Source organism: Salvelinus fontinalis, chromosome 26, assembly GCF_029448725.1.
Source record: "Salvelinus fontinalis isolate EN_2023a chromosome 26, ASM2944872v1, whole genome shotgun sequence".
Classification (NCBI taxonomy): Eukaryota; Metazoa; Chordata; class Actinopteri; order Salmoniformes; family Salmonidae; genus Salvelinus; species Salvelinus fontinalis.
The window spans coordinates 10779165-10797296 of record NC_074690.1 but is presented as its reverse complement, the minus strand read 5'-3'; the positions used below and the strand labels follow the sequence as shown (position 1 = coordinate 10797296).

At 42.3% G+C, this 18132-nt stretch overlaps 2 protein-coding genes across 3 annotated transcripts in view; both read right to left on the bottom strand.

The window, feature by feature from the left end:
• Positions 1-5846: 5846 nt before the first annotated feature.
• On the bottom strand, positions 5847-16425 carry LOC129823641 (interferon regulatory factor 4-like). Of its 2 annotated transcripts, XM_055882509.1 has the most exons (9): positions 15656-16425; positions 14941-15140; positions 14366-14552; positions 13596-13681; positions 13275-13461; positions 9845-9937; positions 8968-9366; positions 8376-8488; positions 5847-8024 (listed from the first exon to the last, which is right to left on the bottom strand). In XM_055882509.1, exons 1-9 carry the CDS (start codon positions 15663-15665, stop codon positions 7875-7877), a joined length of 1425 nt encoding a protein of 474 aa, XP_055738484.1. In that variant the 5' UTR covers positions 15666-16425; the 3' UTR covers positions 5847-7874. The 2 variants fall into 2 exon arrangements, with proteins under 2 accessions (XP_055738484.1, XP_055738483.1); XM_055882508.1 differs by lacking the exon at positions 15656-16425 and having other exon boundaries at positions 14941-15156.
• Positions 16376-18132, bottom strand: part of LOC129823642 (dual specificity protein phosphatase 22-B-like) — a 23648-nt gene continuing 21891 nt past the window's right edge. The window contains exons 8-10 of the mRNA XM_055882510.1: positions 17727-17898; positions 16908-17074; positions 16376-16464 (exon numbers count right to left, since the gene is read on the bottom strand). Coding sequence (XP_055738485.1) covers positions 16922-17074; positions 17727-17898 — 325 coding nt within the window. The 3' untranslated portion in view covers positions 16376-16464; positions 16908-16921. The remainder of the gene's footprint in view (positions 16465-16907; positions 17075-17726; positions 17899-18132) is intronic.

Sequence of the window (18132 nt, the reverse complement as noted above, 5' to 3'; positions counted from 1 at the left end):
TTGACTTTTTCCACATTTTGTTAGGTTGTGTAGGGTGCCGTCTTTCGGATGGGACGTTAAACGGGTGTCCTGACTCTCTGAGGTCATTAAAGATCCCATGGCACTTATCGTAAGAGTAGGGGTGTTAACCCCGGTGTCCTGGCTAAATTCCCAATCTGGCCCTCAAACCATCATGGTCACCTAATAATCCCCAGTTTACAATTGGCTCATTCATCCCCCTCCTCTCCCCTGTAACTATTCCCCAGGTCGTTGCTGCAAATGAGAACGTGTTCTCAGTCAACTTACCTGGTAAAATAACGGTAAAATAAAAATAAAATAAGTAAATAAAAGGTTACAGCCATATTCCAAAATTGATTAAATAGTTATTTTTCCTAATCAATCTACACACAATACCCCATAATGACAAAGCAAAACAGGTTTTTAGAAATGTTTGCTAATTTATCAAAATAAAAAACTGAACTATCACATTTACGTAAGTATTCAGATCCTTTACTCAGTACTTACTTTCTTGTTGGGTATGACGCTACAAGCTTGGCACACCTGTATTTTGGGAGGTTCTCCATTCTTCTCTGCAGATCCTCTCAAGCTCTGTCATGTTGGATGGGGAGCGTTGCTACACAACTATTTTCAGGTCTCCAGAGATGTTTCGGGCTCTGATTGGGCCACTCAAGGACATTCAGAGACTTGTCTCAAAGCCACTACTGCATTGTCTTGACTGTGTGCTTAGGGTTGTTGTCATGTTGGAAGGTGAACCTCCGCCCCAGTCTGAGGTCCGGGGCGCTCTGGAGCAGGTTTTCATCAAGGATCTCTCTGTACTTTGATCCGTTCATCTTTCCCTCAATTCTGACTTGTTTCCCAGTCACTGCCACTGATAAACATCCCCACAGCATGATGCTGCCACCACCATGCTTCACTGTAGGGATGGTGCCAGGTTTCCTCCAGACGTGACGCTTAGCATTCAGGCCAAAGAATTCAATCTTCGTTTCATCAGACCAGAGAATCTTGTTTCTCATGGTCTGAGAGTCTGAGAGTCTTTAGGTGCCTTTCGCCAAACTCCAAGAGGGTTGTAATGTGCCCTTTACTGAGGAGTGGCTTCCGTCTGGCCACTCTACCACATAAAATATATTTTATACATTTTAGAATAAGGCTGTAACTTAACAAAATGTGGAAACAGTCAGGGGTCTGAATACTTCTGAAGACACTGTACATAGGGCAGCAGCCTCTAAGGTGCTGGGATGAGTAACCGGGTGGTAGCCAGGTAGTGACAGAGACTAAGTTCAGGGCAGGGTGCAGTCTGTTGGCATTGAGATAGAAGCTGTTTTTCAGTGTCTCTGTCCCAGCTTTGATGAACCTGTACTGACCTCGCCTTCTGGATGATAGCGGGGTGAAAAGTCTGTGGCTCGGGTGGCTGAGGTCCTTTGATGAGTTTCTTGGCCTTCCTTCCTCAGACTGGGGCGAAGGTTCACCTTTCAACAGGACAATGACCCTAAGCACACAGACAAGACAATGCAGGAGTCTCTGAATTTCCTTGAGTGGCCCAGCCAGAGCCTGGACTTGAACACGATCGAACATCTCTGGAGAGACCTGAAAATATCTGTCCAGCAACGCTCCCCATCCAACCTGACAGAGCATGAGCGGATCTGCAGAGAAGAATGGGAGAAGCTCCCAAAATACAGCTTGTAGCGCCATACCTAAGAAGATTTGATGCTGTAATCACTGCCAAAGGCACTTCAACAAAGTACTGATTAAAGGATCTGAATACATATGCAGTATATGTGATTCTTCTGTTTTTTTATTTGAATAAATTAGCAAACATAAAAAATAAAAATAAAAGTGATTTGTTATTATGGAGTATTGTGTGTACATTGATGAGGGAAAAAACTATAAGCAATTTTAGAATAAGGCTGTAATGTAAATAAATATTTGGAAGGCACTATGCATAGACATGGAACAATGGTCACTTAAATAATATTTACATACTGTTTAACCCATTTCATATGTACAGTATATATTGTATTCAAGTCAAGGCCATCCTATTAAACCATTGCTGTACATATATTATTCTATCCACGTATTAAAAATCTAATCAAAATTTAGCTGATACTAGCCTCCTTCTGGCTCCTAAAATAAAATCCCAACTTCAGCGTTCCAATTATTTTGTAAGTTGTTGAATATGCAATTTAAAGGAGAGGCCGTCATCAATTAAAATTCCAAGATATTTATATGAGGTTACAGTCTCAATCTCATTGCCCTGAAAGGTAGTATTAGGTGAAAGGTTCAGAGGTTTATTTCTTAGTTTAGTTTTGTCAGTATTGAGGATAAGCTTCAATTGACACAAGGTTTGTTGAACAATGTAAAAACAGTTTGCAAGTTCTGGAAAGCTTTTGTGAGAGATGAGGCGCAACAATAAATAACAGTATCATCAGCATAAAAGTGAAGTTGCGCATCTTGCACATTTTTGTCTAAATGATTTATGTACATAGTGAATAAGAGGGGAACAAGTACAGAGCCCTGGGGCACACCATTACAGACAGACAATTTAACAGACATGAGCCCATCAAATTGCTCTATCAAACAGATGCAACTGCATGCTCCAAAAGACCTACCATTGACAATCTCTGCCTCAGTATAGCATAATCAACTGTATCAAAAGCCTTAGAGAGATCAATAAAAAGTGAGACACAGTGCTGTTTTTTTGTCAAGGGCTTCAGTGATATCATTTAAAACCTTAATGGCTGCTGTAATTGTGCTATGCTTCTTCCTGAAGCCCGATTGGTACATTGATAAAATAGAGATAGTATACACAACTCTTTAAGCTATTCACTAACACAGGTTTCAAGTATTTTCGCCAGGGGTGACAGCTTTAAGATTGGCCTATAATTATTTTAAAAAGTTGGATCTCCCCCTTTCAAAAGTGATAGGACAAATGCTGATTTCCAGATCTTTGGAATTTCATTACATTCCAGGGTTAGATTGAACAGATATGTAAGTGGTTCAGCTATGAAATCAGCTGCCAGATTTAAAAAGCAGGGATCAAGAAGTTCAGGACCTGCATGCTTTCTCTGATCTAAGAATTTCAGGGCTTTATGTATCTCCTGCACTGAGAATGGCACAAATCAAACGTTTGACCAGCTCTCACTGGTTCATCCACACAGGGTTGTACAGAGACAGAGGACACTGAATCCAACAGCCTACCAGATGTTACAATGTGCTCATTGAAACAATTCAGCATTTCAGTTTTGTCATATACAGCAACAAAGTCCTTCAATACACATGACGGTAATTCATTAACATTACTGTTGCCAGACATAGACTTAATAGCCTTCCAAAACCTTCTAGGGTCATTCAGGTTATCAGTTGTGACAGACATAAAATATTCAGACTTGGCCTTCCTGAGAAAAGAAGAACACTTGTTTCGTAACTGCCTAAAAATAAGCCAATCAGCATCAGAACATGATTTCCTTGCTTTAGCCCAGGCTAGATTACGTTTATGAATAACAAAGACAGCTCAGAAGAAAACCATGGATTATCCCGCCCTTTAACTCAGATCCTGTGGAATGGGGCATGTTTGTTTACTATTATTTATGAGCTTTGAGGGCACTATGATGTTGAACACTGAGCTGTAGTCAATGAATAGCATTCTCACATAAGTGTTCCTTTTGTCCAGGTGTGAAAGGGCAGTGTGGAGTGCAATAGAGATTGCATCATCTGTGCATCTGTTGTGGCGGTATGCAAATTGGAGTGGGTCTAGTGCTTCTGGGATAATAGTGTTGGTGTGAGCCATGACCAGCCTTTCGGAGCACTTCATGGCAACAGACGTGAGTGCTATGGGTTGGTAGTCACTTAGGCATGTTACCTTAGTGTTCTTGGGCACAGGGACTATAGTAGTGGCATAGTGGTCTGCTTAAAACATGTTGGTATTACAGACTCGGACATGGAGAAGTTGAAAATGTCAGTGAAGACACTTGCCATTTGGTCAGCGCATGCTCGCAGTACATGTCCTGGTAATCCGTATGGCCCTGCGGCCTTGTGTATGTTGACATGGTTAAAGGTCTTTCTCACATCGGCTGTGGGGAGTGTGATAACACAGTCTTGCGGAACAGCTGGTGCTCTCATGCATGTTTCAGTGTTATTTGCCTCGAAGCAAGCATATAAGTAGTTTAGCTCATCTGGTATGCTCGTGTCACTGGGAAGCTCTCGGCTGTGTTTCCCTTTGTAGTCTGTAATGGTTTGCAAGTCCTTCCACATCCGATGAGTGTCAGAGCCGGTGAAATATGATTCAATCTTAGTCCTGTATTGACGCTTTGCCTGTTTGATGATTCATCAGAGAGCATAGTGGGATTTCTTTTTTGCTTCCAGGTTAGAGTCCCGCTCCTTGAAAGTGGCAGCTCTAGCCTTAAACTCAGTGCGGATGTTGCCTGTAATCCATGGCTTCTGGTTGGGGTATGTACGTACGTTCACTGTGAGGACGACGTCCTCCGTGCAATTATTGATGAAGCCAATGACTGATGTGGTGTACTCATCAATGCCTTTGGAGGAATCCCTGAACATATTCCAGTCTATACTAATAAAACAGTCCTGTAGCTTAGCATCTGCTTCATCTGACCACTTTTTTATTGATTGAGTCACTGGTGCTTCCTGTTTTAATTTGTGCTTGTAAGCAGGAATCAGGAGGATAGAATTATGGTCAGATTTGCCAAATGGAGCGCGAGGGAGAGCTTTTTTACACCCTTTTAATCAGAATAATCTCCTCTTTGTAATTATGTAAGTCTGGGCAGTGAGCTCGGTTGTCATCAATCACTAGACCAGAAATAGTCCAAAGTTTTCATTTTTTCCCTACTGTACCATCGAGGTGCGGATGTTTAGTTTAGTTTGTCCTAAGAACAGATTGTAGTGGTAAAATTAAAAGGGATACATTTTTGGTGCCATTTAGGGGAAGTGGAATTCTAAGCATCACCAGTCAGAAGAGGATCTGCAAAGGTTTGTTTCTATTAATTTGCTATGGCCTCACGCTAGTGTTCCAGCTCAGCCAACGTTCTTTAGCCGTTTTTCAGCCTTGGGTGAATTTTGTCAAGCCTACTGTTGTCTCAGTAACATTCTATTAAAATGGATACTTGCAAAGTGGAGTCATTTGTTAAGACACGCAACAATGAACCATAATCCCAACTCATGATGTTACTACCCTGCATGAATCTGCAGGTAGCTAACCAACCAGGTTCAATGTTAGCTAGCTAACATTAGGCTATAACTAGCCAAACAAATGGCTCTGAGATACAAATAATAAGATCATACACATAGTGTTAGCTAGCGAGCCAGCCGGCCAGCTAACGTTAGATAGCTAGCTAAGAGTACATTTTAACAACTTGAAATGAAAAATTTTGAAACCTGTAATATCTGGAAATGTAGCTAGCTAGAATATCTTACCCGTATACATCATGGTTGGACGCTTCTCCCTGTCACAGATGCCATGGTTGCCTTTGGTTTGCATATTTAATCCAGAGACATGTGTTTTCTCCATCTCCTTAGCTATCATACTCTAATTCCACTGATTTCAAAACTCGGTCCTCCAGAAAGTGGAGAGCAACACTTATGCAGTTCTACTAAGAAATATATATTTTTATAAAGCTGATTAGACAGGATTACCTACATATACTAACCAGCTCAAATAGACAGAAGGGCGGTATATGGCAGACCAATCCGAACTCATCTCTCAGCATGTCCAAGCACACTCATTATCTCAGCCAATCATGGCTAGCGGGAAGGTTGCTCGCTTTTCTCTGGCTAAACCAACTAGGCTTGTAATTTAACAATTTTATTCGTATTTACAGATGGCATACATGTTTGTTATTAAGGCACATGAAAGTTCACAAACTCCAGAAGACATTTCTGCCAAAATATGCATTTTGATAAAAATAGATAAAGATTACGTTCAAATGGCTCTCGTGTAAAGTAGTGACCCGAGACATATGCCTAGTTTCCTGAAACGGGTCACATATTTGGTAGAGAGTGGAAACGCCAACCGGATGCTTCACATTTATACATCCGGTGAAATATCTGTCTCATTGTTCTGTCTGTGGCTGTAGTATGAATCTGCAGGTAGCTTAAGCTAACCAAGTAGGTTCACCATTAGCTAGCTAGTTAACATTAGGCTATAACTAGCAATGCAAATGGATTTCTGAGATACAAATAATATTACTATACAGATCATACACGTAACATTAGGTAGCGAGCCAGTAAGCTAACGGTTGCTAGCTAGTGAAAATTAAGCTTTAACTTGCAATGAAAATGACTGTCTGACAAAATTTGAAACGTAAAATACCTGAAAATGTAGCTAGACAGTTATCTGTATACATGGATGAACGCTTCACTGCAGACTGGAACCACTTTAACTAACTAAGACGTCCTGCGTCTTTTCCATTTCATTTGTAGCTAGCTACAGCTTATTTGGCCCGTTGTGTCATGTCACTCCGGTTCACACTGACCGTGTGCAGAAAGTAGTCCATCACAACTTTTCCCCACAGAACTTGTCTATAGTGCCTGCTAAATTCAGGGCAACAATGTTGTTGAGAACAGTAGCAACCCTTTTGCAGTTCTCCATGGCTAATGTTATCTATTTCAAAAAGGCCGCCGTAGCATGGATTATCAACACATACTGAGCAGCTTATGTTATAGACAGAAACGTGCCTCATGGCAGATCAATCCAAACTCATCTCTCGGCATATCTCAGCCAATCATGGCTATCGGAAGGTTTCTGTCTTTTTTTCGTGGATAAACCAACTAGGCTTGTAATTTAACCATTTTATTCGTATTTACAGATGGCATACACATTTGTTATTAAGGCACATGAAAGTTCACATGCTCCAAAAAGCATTTCTGCCCAAAAAATGATTTTGATATAAAAAATAAAAAAATTCCTTAAAATGCCTCTCCTGTGAAGTAGTGACGTGCAACATATGCCTAGCTTCTGGAAATGGGTCACATTAAGCCTCTTCTCCCTTTCTCCTGAGGGCTACTCCACTTCCTGTGCACCTGTGACCGGTGCTTCCTGCTTCTGTCAGTCGCCCTCTGCTTCACATTGGTCCTCGTCCCCTCAAACCGCATCCTATACACTGTCACAATCTCACATGCAGACACACACATGCACGCCCGCACACACACACACATCCACACAAACCTACACAAACACATGCATCCCTCTCTCGTTGAAAACAAGTGTTAGCAAGAGAGAAAATGTAGAGGGAGACAAAGAAAGAGAGAGAGATGGGGAGAGAGAGACAGGGGCAGGCTACCTCCGCCCCCCACACCACTACCACAGGTTAGGGGGTGTTGTGGGTTTCCTACAGATGTCCCCGGAAAACACACTATCTCTTGTGATAAGCCTAAACACACCACACACTTTGTAGCTATAATGTATCAAGGATCAAGTGGGAACCAATGCTAGTGTCAGCCTAAAACCAATCACTTCAATTATCTACAGCTACCTCGAGCAGGTTTTGCAAATCAACCAATCAATCAAACACATTCACTTAGACATTGAAACAAAACTATTACAACAGAAGTGCCATGTAAAGATTTATAAAATAAAAAAATACTTAATCAGTTTTCCATATTGTTTAAAAAAAGACAAATAAATGATGATTAGAAACATAATTGTAAGGCTGTACAAACTAGGGTAGATACTTTCATCTTTGATCATCTTTGGCTCAAACTGTTGACACGGATGATGGAGGCACAGTCCAGTCTTACGTTGAAATCACAGTGAGGCATTTTAGTCCAAGACCTGAGTATACTGTATATATTACAGTAGTTGTGAAGTTAAGCTCATTGGTCTATCTACATGCATGTCCATGGCTCCTGAGGCATGTTTGTATGTGTTACTCCTGCATGTGTTGGAGGGTCCTCTGGTAGTCTCCTATAGCTGGAGGGGAGCTCTCTGTGTGTCCCTGGAGCTCATAGTCCCTAAGGTAGTGACTGCTGTTCTGCTGGGTGAAGTACAACAGGTCCCTGGCAAACATTGGCTCCACCTGCAACACATACAGAGGTCACACTATGAATGATGAATGACAACGAATAAAGATTGCTCACATTTACCAAATCTCTCCCTACCCCTCCCTCTAGTTTCTGCAAATCTGTAAGGTGTAAGCAATATGCACTGCACTGTATATATCAATCCGGACCCTGCAGATCTACAAACATCGATGAGTTGGGGTCAAGGGGGAGGGAGCGATTTGGAACCGGTTGATAGAGTCCTTTCTTTCACATCATGACTAACAAGGCTAGGCAGGCTATAGAGAAATCATGTAGTTTAAACCTTTCTCATGTTGGACTGTTATTGTAATGCATTTAAACAGTGATAAGTATGTAGTATACTGTACCTGTGCTGTGATCATCTTGGTCTGGCGTTGGGGATCTGGGTACTCGTCGCCGAAACACAGCACCACCTGGTGCCTGGGCATGGGACGGCCATGTTGTGCATACCCCTGCATTTCTGGAAGGAGGGAGGGAGTATACAATGAGTTTCTCACTTTATTTCACCCCAAATCACCAGTTTGCCCTCTAACAGCTGAAAACAGCTATTTTGCTCATGAAGGACGCACCTTCAGCTGAAGAGGGCTGGGTATTGTGATACAGTAGCACTGCAAGGAATATGCTTTGCTGAGAGAATAAGGTTCACAGAATCAGAAAGAGGAGTCAGTGAAACCTTTTTGCAGTCATTTGCAAGGAAGTCTTTGGTGTGAAAAATGAGTGTTGCACCTGAAAACGGGGGCTGTTTCATGGAGAGACACCACGGATAGGCCGCCGATAAGAACATGACAAGTCTCTTACCCACTGATACCACAGTATGGAGAGGGACTTTACATTCTACAGTACGCCTCCTCCGATCATCATCTTCATCATCATCACCCCCATTATCATCATCATAATCAGCGTCATCATAAGCATCACAATCAAAATACTGTTTCTCACCAGTGAGGAACTGCTGAGTGTCAAACAGCTTGCAGGTCTGTTCTTTCTCCAGTTTGTTGGGTTTGTCCGTGTACGGGGCCAGCGGGCCCTCCCAGTACACTCGGCTCTGGCAAAGCCGCTTGGCATAGAGCCCATCTGACGCCATCCACAGGAGCACGCCCCTCTCCAGGACGTTGGGTAGCTTCTCCGCCCCCCTCCTCTGTGACTCGGGGTAAGGGGACGGGAACAGCACCACTTCTGCACCGCTGTACAGCTTGTCCTCAGGGCAGGGGGAGGATGGAGAGGAAGACGAGGAAGAGGAGGAGGAAGAAGAGGTGATCTGGCAGCCTTCAGGACCAGAGGTAGTTACCTTCTTGACCAAAGCCTCACGGTAGAACAGGGACACATGCAGTCGGAAGTCTGGAGGAGAGAGGGGGGTTGTTAGAGAATAAACAAGCGAGTAGAAGTATTCCAAATAAAACAAGCCGGACAGCTGTCTGAAAACGAATGTATAAACAGTGTACATAGAAAGAAAGTGAATGAGGGAAGTTAGCAAACTACTGAACTTTACGACTTTCATAATCAGGTTACTGGTCTCTACAGTGAACCATCTAAAACATCAACAATATACTCATAGAAAACACTTAATATGAGAACAAACAACTAACCTTATTAAACCCCAGATTAGGGAAGTAATTGTCCTATAAATAGCTTTTAGTTTCTAGTGGTTGGTAACAAGAGATAACAATTCAGTACACTCCACTACATCTTACTACTCCTGCCCTTTGTGTCCAGCTGTCATTGCACTGTTTTGGTGGTGTAGCAGTAGCAGCAGCTTCAGCAGCAGCAGCAGTAGTAACTAAGTCATGTAGTAGTAATAGAATAAATATGTCTTTACCAGAAAGGGTGGCCATGTTGTGGTCCATTGTAAAGGCTGTGGGGTGGGACTCTGAGGAGGAGTATGAATAGAAGGAGCCAGTGAACTGATAACCTAGGAGGAAAAGATGAAAGGAGTATTGTTATTAACCAATGAATTAGTGTTTACAGAGTACATTTCATCGCGGATAAAGCACTACACCTTTTTGTCATGATTTAATCTCAGGAGGAACCTGACTAGAGCATGTCAAATAAAGCCCTCAATATTTTGTAGAAGTGGCAGCCACCAAAGCCTTCACTGTCAACCAAAAGCTTTTTTTACAACGTGTGTGTTTGTCATGACCTTAGCCTATACAATAGTACACTGTCATTTATGTATATATATATATACACTACCAGTCAAAAGTTTGGACACACATACACATACACACAACCGCGGTGTCTTTGTGAGACGCAGAGTACGTGAACAGATGATCTCCACATGTGTGGTTCTCACCGGGAAGCATGGAGGAAGAGGTGTGATGGTGTGGAGGTGCTTTGCTGGTGATAATGTCTGTGATTTATTTAGGATTCAAGGCACACTTAACCAGCATGGCTACCACAGCATTCTGCAGCGATATGCCATCTCATCTGGTTTGCACTTAGTGGGACTATCATTTGTTTTTCAACAAGACAATGACCCGACACACCTCCAGGCTGTGTAAGGGCTATATGACCAAGAAGGAGAATGATGGAGTACTCCATCAAATGACCTAGCCTCCACAATCACCTGACCTCAACCCAATTGAGATAAGAACTTTTGACTGTTATTGTATATATATGCAATACATTTGGAAAGTATTCAGACCCCTTTTTCCACATTTTGTGACATTACAGCCTTATTCTAAAGGATTAAATTAACTATTTACTCATCAATCTACAGACAATAACCCATAATAACAGAGCGAAAACAGGTTTTCAGTAATGTTTGTAAATAAAAAACTGAAATACCTTATTTACATAAGTATTCAGACTCTTTTCTATGAGATTTGAAAATGAGCTCAGGTGCATCCTGTTTCCATTGATCATTCTTGAGATGTTTCTACAACTTTATTGGGGTCCACCTGTGGTAAATTCAATTGATTGGACATGATTTGGAAAGGCACACACCTGTCTATGTAAAGTCCCACAGTTGATAGTGCATGTCAGAGCAAAAACCAAGCCATGAGGTCGAAGGCATTATACGTAGATCTCAGAGACAGGATTGTGTCGAGGCACAGATCTGGGGAAGGGTACCAATATTTCTGCAGCATTTAAGGTCCCCAAGAACACACTGGCCATCATTCTTAAATGGAAGACATTTGGAACCACCAAGACTCTTCCTAGAGCTGGCCGCCCGGCCAAACTGAGCAATCGGAAGAGAAGGGCCTTGGTCAGGGAGGTATCCAAGAACCTGATGGTCACTCTGACAGAGCTCCAGAGTTCCTCTGTGATGGGAGAACCTTCCAGAAGGACAACCATCCCTGCAGCACTCCACCCATCAGGCCTTTATGGTAGACTGTCCAGAAGGACGCCAATCCTCAGTAAAACGCACATGACAACCTGCTTGGAGTTTGCCAGAAAACAACTAAAGGACTCTCAGACCATGAGAAACAAGATTCTCTGGTCTGATGAAACCAAGATTGAACTCCTTGGCCTGAATACCAAGCATCACGTCTGGAGGAAACCTGTTACCATCCCTACGGTGAAGCATGGTGGTGGCAGCATCATGCTGTGGGGATGTCTTTCAGCGGCAAGAACTGGGAGACTAGTCAGGGTCGAGGGAAAGATGAACATAGCACAGTACAGAGAGATCCTTGATGAAAACCTGCTCCAGAGTGCTCAGGACTCAGGAGTGCTCAGGGGCAGAACGACAGATTTGTACCTTGTCAGCTCTGGGATTCAATCCAGCAAGGCCAGGGGGGGTGTGGTATATGGCCAATATACCATGGCTAAGGGCTGTTCTTACGCACGATGCAATGTGCTCCGCATTGCGTCGTGCATAAGAACAGCCCTTAGCCGTGGTATATTGGCCATATACCACAGACCCCAAAGGTGCATTATTGCTATTATAAACTGGTTTCTAAAGTAATTAGAGCATTAAAAAGAAATGTTTTGTCATGTCCGTGGTCGGCCAATCAGCATTCAGGGCTTGAAACACCCAGTTTATAAATACATTCACACAGTACACTGAAAAAAGTATATAAATGCAGCATTAAAGTGTTGGTCCCATGTTTTATGTGCTGAAATAAAAGATCCCAGAAATGTTCTGTAGGCACAAAAAACGTATTTTTCTCAAATTTGTGCTAAAATTCGTTTACAACCCTGTTAGTGAGGGTTTATCCTTTGCCAAGATAATCCATCCACCTGACAAGTGTAGCATATCAAGAAGCTGATTAAACAGCATGATCATTATACAGGTGCACCTTGAGCTGGGGACAATGAAAGGCCACTCTAATATGTGCAGTTTTGTCACACAACACAATGCCACAGATGTTTGAAGTTTTGAGGAAGCGTACAATTGTCATGCTGACTGCAGGAATGCTCACCAGAGCTCTTGCCAGAAAATGTAATGTTTTAGAGAATTTGGCAGTACGTCCAACCAGCCTCGCAACTGCAGACCCTGTGTAATCACGCCAGCCTAGGATCTCCACATGCGGATACTTCACATGCCCTATGGTGGCGGTGGGGTTATAATATGGGCAGGAATAAACTATGGACAACAAACACAATTTCATTTTATCGATGGCAATTTTAATGCACAGAGATACCGTGACGAGATCTTGAGGCCATTGTTGTGCCATTCATCTGCCGCCATCACCTCATGTTTCAGTATGATAATGCACGGCCCCAAGTCGCATGGATCTGAGCACATTTCCTGGAAGTGTCCCAGGTCTTCCATGGCCTGCATACACACCAGACATGTCACCCATTGAGCATGTTTGGGATGCTCTGGACTGGATCGACATGTACGACAGCGTATTTCTCTTCTCGCAAATATAGAGCTACTTCGCACCGCCATTGAAAAGGAGTGAGAAACCATTCCACAGGCCACAATCAACAGCCTGCTCAAATCTATACGAAGGAGATGTGTCGCGCTGCATGAGGCAAATGGTAGTTACACCAGAGACTGACAGGTTTTCTGATCCACACACCAACTTTTTAAGGTATCTGTGACCAACAGATTCATATCTGTTTTCCCAGTCATGTGAAATTCATAGATTAGGGTTTAATTAATTTATTTCAATTGACTGATTTACTTATATGAACTGTAACTCAGTAAAACCATTGAAATGTTTCCTTGTTGCGTTTATATGAAGGTTAAATAAATAAATACAAATAAATATACTGTGTAATCGTATCTCTCCATTATCTGTTCTTTCCTATAATCAGTGCCTACCCCATATCCATGGCCATGCAATGCAATGTCTCACCGTTATCTGTGTGTGGCCCGGTGTGCCACAGTCGGCTGAGTGGCGGTGGGTAGTGGCACTGGCTGTACTGCAGCTCAACGTGGGGTGGCTGGTGGTGCTGAGGCTGAGGTTGCTGCTGGTGGTCCTGTGTGTGGCTGTACTCCTTCCACTCCTTCCTCTCCTGGGGAACTATGTAGCTGCCAGACACCTTGGGACAAGCCAGGGGGAGAGGAGACAGCTGTCAGTCGGATAGTGGTGGGTTCCTGATCCACACACAGCAGGAAGCGAGAGCTGTGAAGAACTTTGAAGATCTTAAGAACTTTGAAAAACAAATGATGTTACCTGGCTGTGTAGAGTTGGGTACAGAGAGTGCATGGGGTAGTTGCTCTCTGAGCTCATATGTAACGTTGTCTCTGCCATCTTGATCCCTACATTACGGAAATGTAACATTAGACATCACACATATAACTCTCTATATTCCAATCTACAATGCACAATGCAAAATGATGTGGAGGTCCCTCAGAAATGTGTGTAATCCTCAATAAAAAATATGTCACTATAGTCAACATTATTAGAGCTGTTTCAACAGAGCTCACATGCTATTCAGCCCCTTCAAACAGTTGAATACAACAACTATACAAGCTTGCGATAACAACTTTTGATTAAAGTGTTTGAACACCCAGGTTGCAGGTTTGGTCTCTAAGAGTCACTCCTGAGACTGCCATATGAGAGTGAGAAAGGGGTCTTCTATCTAGCCTTCAGCCTTCATTATGCAAGGTTAAGTGTGTTTGCTGTGCATTCTGCACTGGTAAACCGAAGCCCTCTAAAAAAAGCTCAGAGGCCTTTTTGGTAGATGCATCGGCTTCCTCTCGGCTTCCTGCCTCATTAGACGATGGAGGCAAAATGAAACATTGCTGGCTGTATGTGTTTCTGCTCGGGTATGTTAAGAGTTAGACAGTGCTTTCATTACCTTTGACATATGAAATCTGTGACATGCCCTGCCAGTAGCCTATATAATTTAATTATGGTACAGTAGACATTTCTGACAGAAGATTACACTTGTGACATGGACTTGACTTTGTAAATACAGCAATTAGATGAACATAACTTGCCTCTCTTAGCGCCCTCCGGTATGATTCTGTAGACTTTGTAAGGGTCTGATATATCAAGTTGGCTTCTCTCCACCAGCTCGTCAAAGTCATTACTTTTGTTAAGAGCACATCGCAGTCTAGTCTTCCATGTGGGGGGGTCTGGTTTGTCCACTCCTTCCCTGTGTTTCCCTTTGAACAATGCCCAAGCCTGCAATAATCAACAGCATAATAAATTGACTGATTTACACTTTCTCTCTGCATTCAATTTAAATGTATCTGGCAATAAGTAAGGCATTAGTAGGCCTGCATCAAAATCAACATGCATTGGTCTTTGTCTTAAACAAATATCCATTGTCTTGAACAAAGATGATCATTTGTTATACATAGTAGTCTATGGAAAATAATGTAAATTACACCTGCCCAGGTAGACTAGGTTTGGAGAGTGAATTGAGTGACTGAATATGATTGAGTTAGCAATACTTTATGGGGTACCTGCACACTATATTCAATATTCACCAGTTGTATATAGTAACTAAAAAGTAGAAGAAAGAACTGTAGAGAAGTATGGTGAAGTGAGTGTGTGGGTCCAAACGCACCTTGAAGAGAGCAGCATCCTCGTCTCGATTGTAGTCCTGTTTGCCCGCATGTTTCCAGGGGATCCTGAAAATGCTTTTCTCGCCATTCTCCCAAACTAGTCCGGGATAGCTACTGCTGTTAATCTGATCGATCAGCCACTGTCTAAGTTTCCCGTTGCCGCAGCTCACTGACAGACCACTGTCCCCCTCTAAGTTCATCTCTGTCAAAAAGCACATGCAATAGAAGGATGGGCATAAAGATAATGTGCGTTGCAATAAGTCTGTTATCACGCAATGCAAAACAATGTCAGTTGGTGCTGAGAGATGATGGTTAATGTTATCAGGGAAGTCATACTTCTATAGAAATGCCATGCTTTCACGAAATTAAGATATCATGTCAAAACTTATTTGATAGTATATATTTTTTGATTGAATATGCACTAAAACATTTATTATTACTTATTTTTGAATTGCATAAAATAAATCCCATACAAAATAGGTAGGCCTTCATTTAAGAATGAAACCCTTCTGGATGTCTTGGGTTATTTTCATTCAAAGACAATGGAATTCATATTTGTAGGCTCATAAGTAAAATCAGAAAAACAGTGTTATAATCACATGCATAAAATAAATAACATAATAGTCTTAAGTGCATCAACATCACTGCATCAACTTCAGAACTTTCCCCTCTCTTATGTTTCCTATAGCCTACTGTGAGTGAGAATAAACTCCTTACCTCTAACCATGTGAGCTTCTCTGACAAGTGATGAAATCGATTTCACTGACACTGTTCTCAAGTGAGAGCATCGGGTGCCCTATTCATATAGTCAGTCACATCTTGATGTGTTGGTGCCGCAACTGGGAGGAGCTGCAGTTCTCTGAAGCTTATCGAGAGCAACCTACACTCGGTGGATGGGGAATCCCTCTCGAGTGGCAAACACAGGAAGCAAACGTCACCATGGAATGGAACAATTACCTGTGTCAATATCAAAAAAGAAACTCCCTAAAATCATAATTATGTCAATAGATTCCATTACCATCATATGTTTATGCTGTAAAATACTGTATTATAAAGTCCTAAAATATAATTGTTATTGTGCTGTGGTTTTCATAATGTAGTTATATGGCAATTAAAATGTAGTCAATCCTCCTGCAAGTTATTTACAGTAGCCTATTACATTGACGAAAATATGGGATATTTTAGTGGAGTGTGTTTTCATTTCATTCACAGATACAATATAGCCTCAATTTGTTTTACCGTGGTTATACTGCTGCCCTCCAGTGGTTGTGTGATGCACATAACCTTAAATATCAACTGGGTCTAATTCATAGGCTGTATGCCATATCTATTGGAGAAGGGCTACATTATAGGTAGGTGTGTGGGTAGGTAGGCAACAGACAAACTCAAATGCATCACTTTTCAGAGCCAGTGGCACTCATGCCCAGCTCTCTGTATCCCTCCAATGCTGACAGAGGGGGCTGGAAAGGTTGTTTTTACTGCTGTCATGCAAGGCTTCCTTTTCACAACACAAACAGGAAATAGACCTAGAAACAGAGGTAAACAGAACAGAGCATGTCTGTCATCACATTGTATCTGACAGCATAGCAGACCTACCGGTAGTTAATAACCATTTCATCTCAGTCATAATTTCATCTTTAATACTTTTATTAATGCACAAAAAAGCTGACGTGACAACAATATCATACATTTTCGAGGTTTAGAAAAACAAGTGCAAATGCTGAACGTGCCATGTATAACTAAATACTGTATATAAATTAGGGGTAATAAAACCAGTGGTATTAGCCATAATAAAATATCAATAAACATTCTCAAAATGGTGCATCCATCGACCCATCCTCCCCCAGTCTTCTCCAGTCGAGGGACAACGACAGAGACTGGTCTAACAGCGTACTGACAGAGAAAGAACCCCCCCACCCACCCTCTAGGGGCCAGAGTGGTATCATCCCCACAGTGTAAGCCTTCAGACCTGGATAAGGGATCTCAGGTACCCTGCAATCCTGGAGGTGTGGACGGCTCAACATTCCCCTCCACCCCCACCCCATTGGGTTTGAAACTCTTGGCCAACAGGATGCGGATGTCATCCTCGTCGTTGAAGGGCCTCTCTTTGTATAATTGCCAAAGCCACTCCCTGAACTGCAGAGACAAACAACAAAATACAGTATGTCAATATTCTTGTCTGTTGAGGCAGGTGTATTCTCTTTCTAAAGTCACTACAGCATAGTCTGACTCCTCGCTCTGAAGGCTTTAATGCTTAAAGGCCCAGTGCAGTCAAAAATAGGAATGTTCCGGTGTTTTTTATTCCACATTATGAGGCTGGAATAACACTGTGAAATTGTGAAAATGATGAAAATGCCCTTTTAGTGTAAGAACTGTTTGAAAAGACTGCCTGAACTTTCAGCCTATTTTGTTGGGATGGAGTTTTGATGACATCACCAGGCGGTAAATTAGTTAATAGACAAATAAGAAAGTGTTTGAAACATGGCCAGATTACCAAACGGGCACCCGGACTGCATGTGATAGCAAAATGTGTGGAATTGCAAGGGAAGCTTTTCTTGTTCCTTTTTGACCATTTTAATTGAAAACAATCACAGTAAGGTGATGTAACTTAGCTGTTACCTTGAAACGACTTGTTACCCGGAAATGATTTGATATTGAGATAAAAACGGCTGCATTGGAACTTTAACACATTCATTTTTAATGATAAGTAACTTTTTATACAACTTCCATTTTCCTCCAAGAATGACATTTTCCCATCTATCCTTCCTCTATCCCTCTCTGTATTGACCTGGTCAGCGTGATTGGTCTCAAACTCCTGGAGCTGGCGCTGGAAGCCCAGGTTGGGCCCAGCGCAGGGCCGAGCCACCCTCACAGCAGCCAGAGCCTCCTGCCAGCCCAGCCTTGTCACCGTCATGATGTAGGCCACCACCAGGGTGACACTCCGAGACACACCCGCCAGACTCCATGGAGAGAGGGATGGGTGGTTAAGGAGTGATGGATAGGAGTGGGTATGGCCATGATAGAGATAAAGGACATCAGCAGAAGGTCATATTAAAAGACAATACATTCAATTGGAAGTCAAAGAAAGGAGGGTATGCTGTGAAGGCAACATTAGAGATTGAATACGAAGGAAGGTCTTCCTCTGTATTTCTCAGAAGACCCTCAACCTCACCAGATATACCTCAGATAGGTTA

What these genes read in the sequence shown, in the direction of transcription:
- LOC129823641 (XM_055882508.1), bottom strand. Translation starts at nt 15,156, where the DNA reads ATGTGCTTTTTGACAGAGATGAACTTAGAGGGGGACAGTGGTCTGTCA. An exon ending in ACCGGAGGGCGCTAAGAGAG is followed by an intron (nt 13,682 to 14,365) that starts GCAAGTTATGTT and finishes TCCGTAATGTAG; the next exon opens with GGATCAAGATGGCAGAGACA. An exon ending in ACCCAACTCTACACAGCCAG is followed by an intron (nt 13,462 to 13,595) that starts GTAACATCATTT and finishes GCTTGTCCCAAG; the next exon opens with GTGTCTGGCAGCTACATAGT.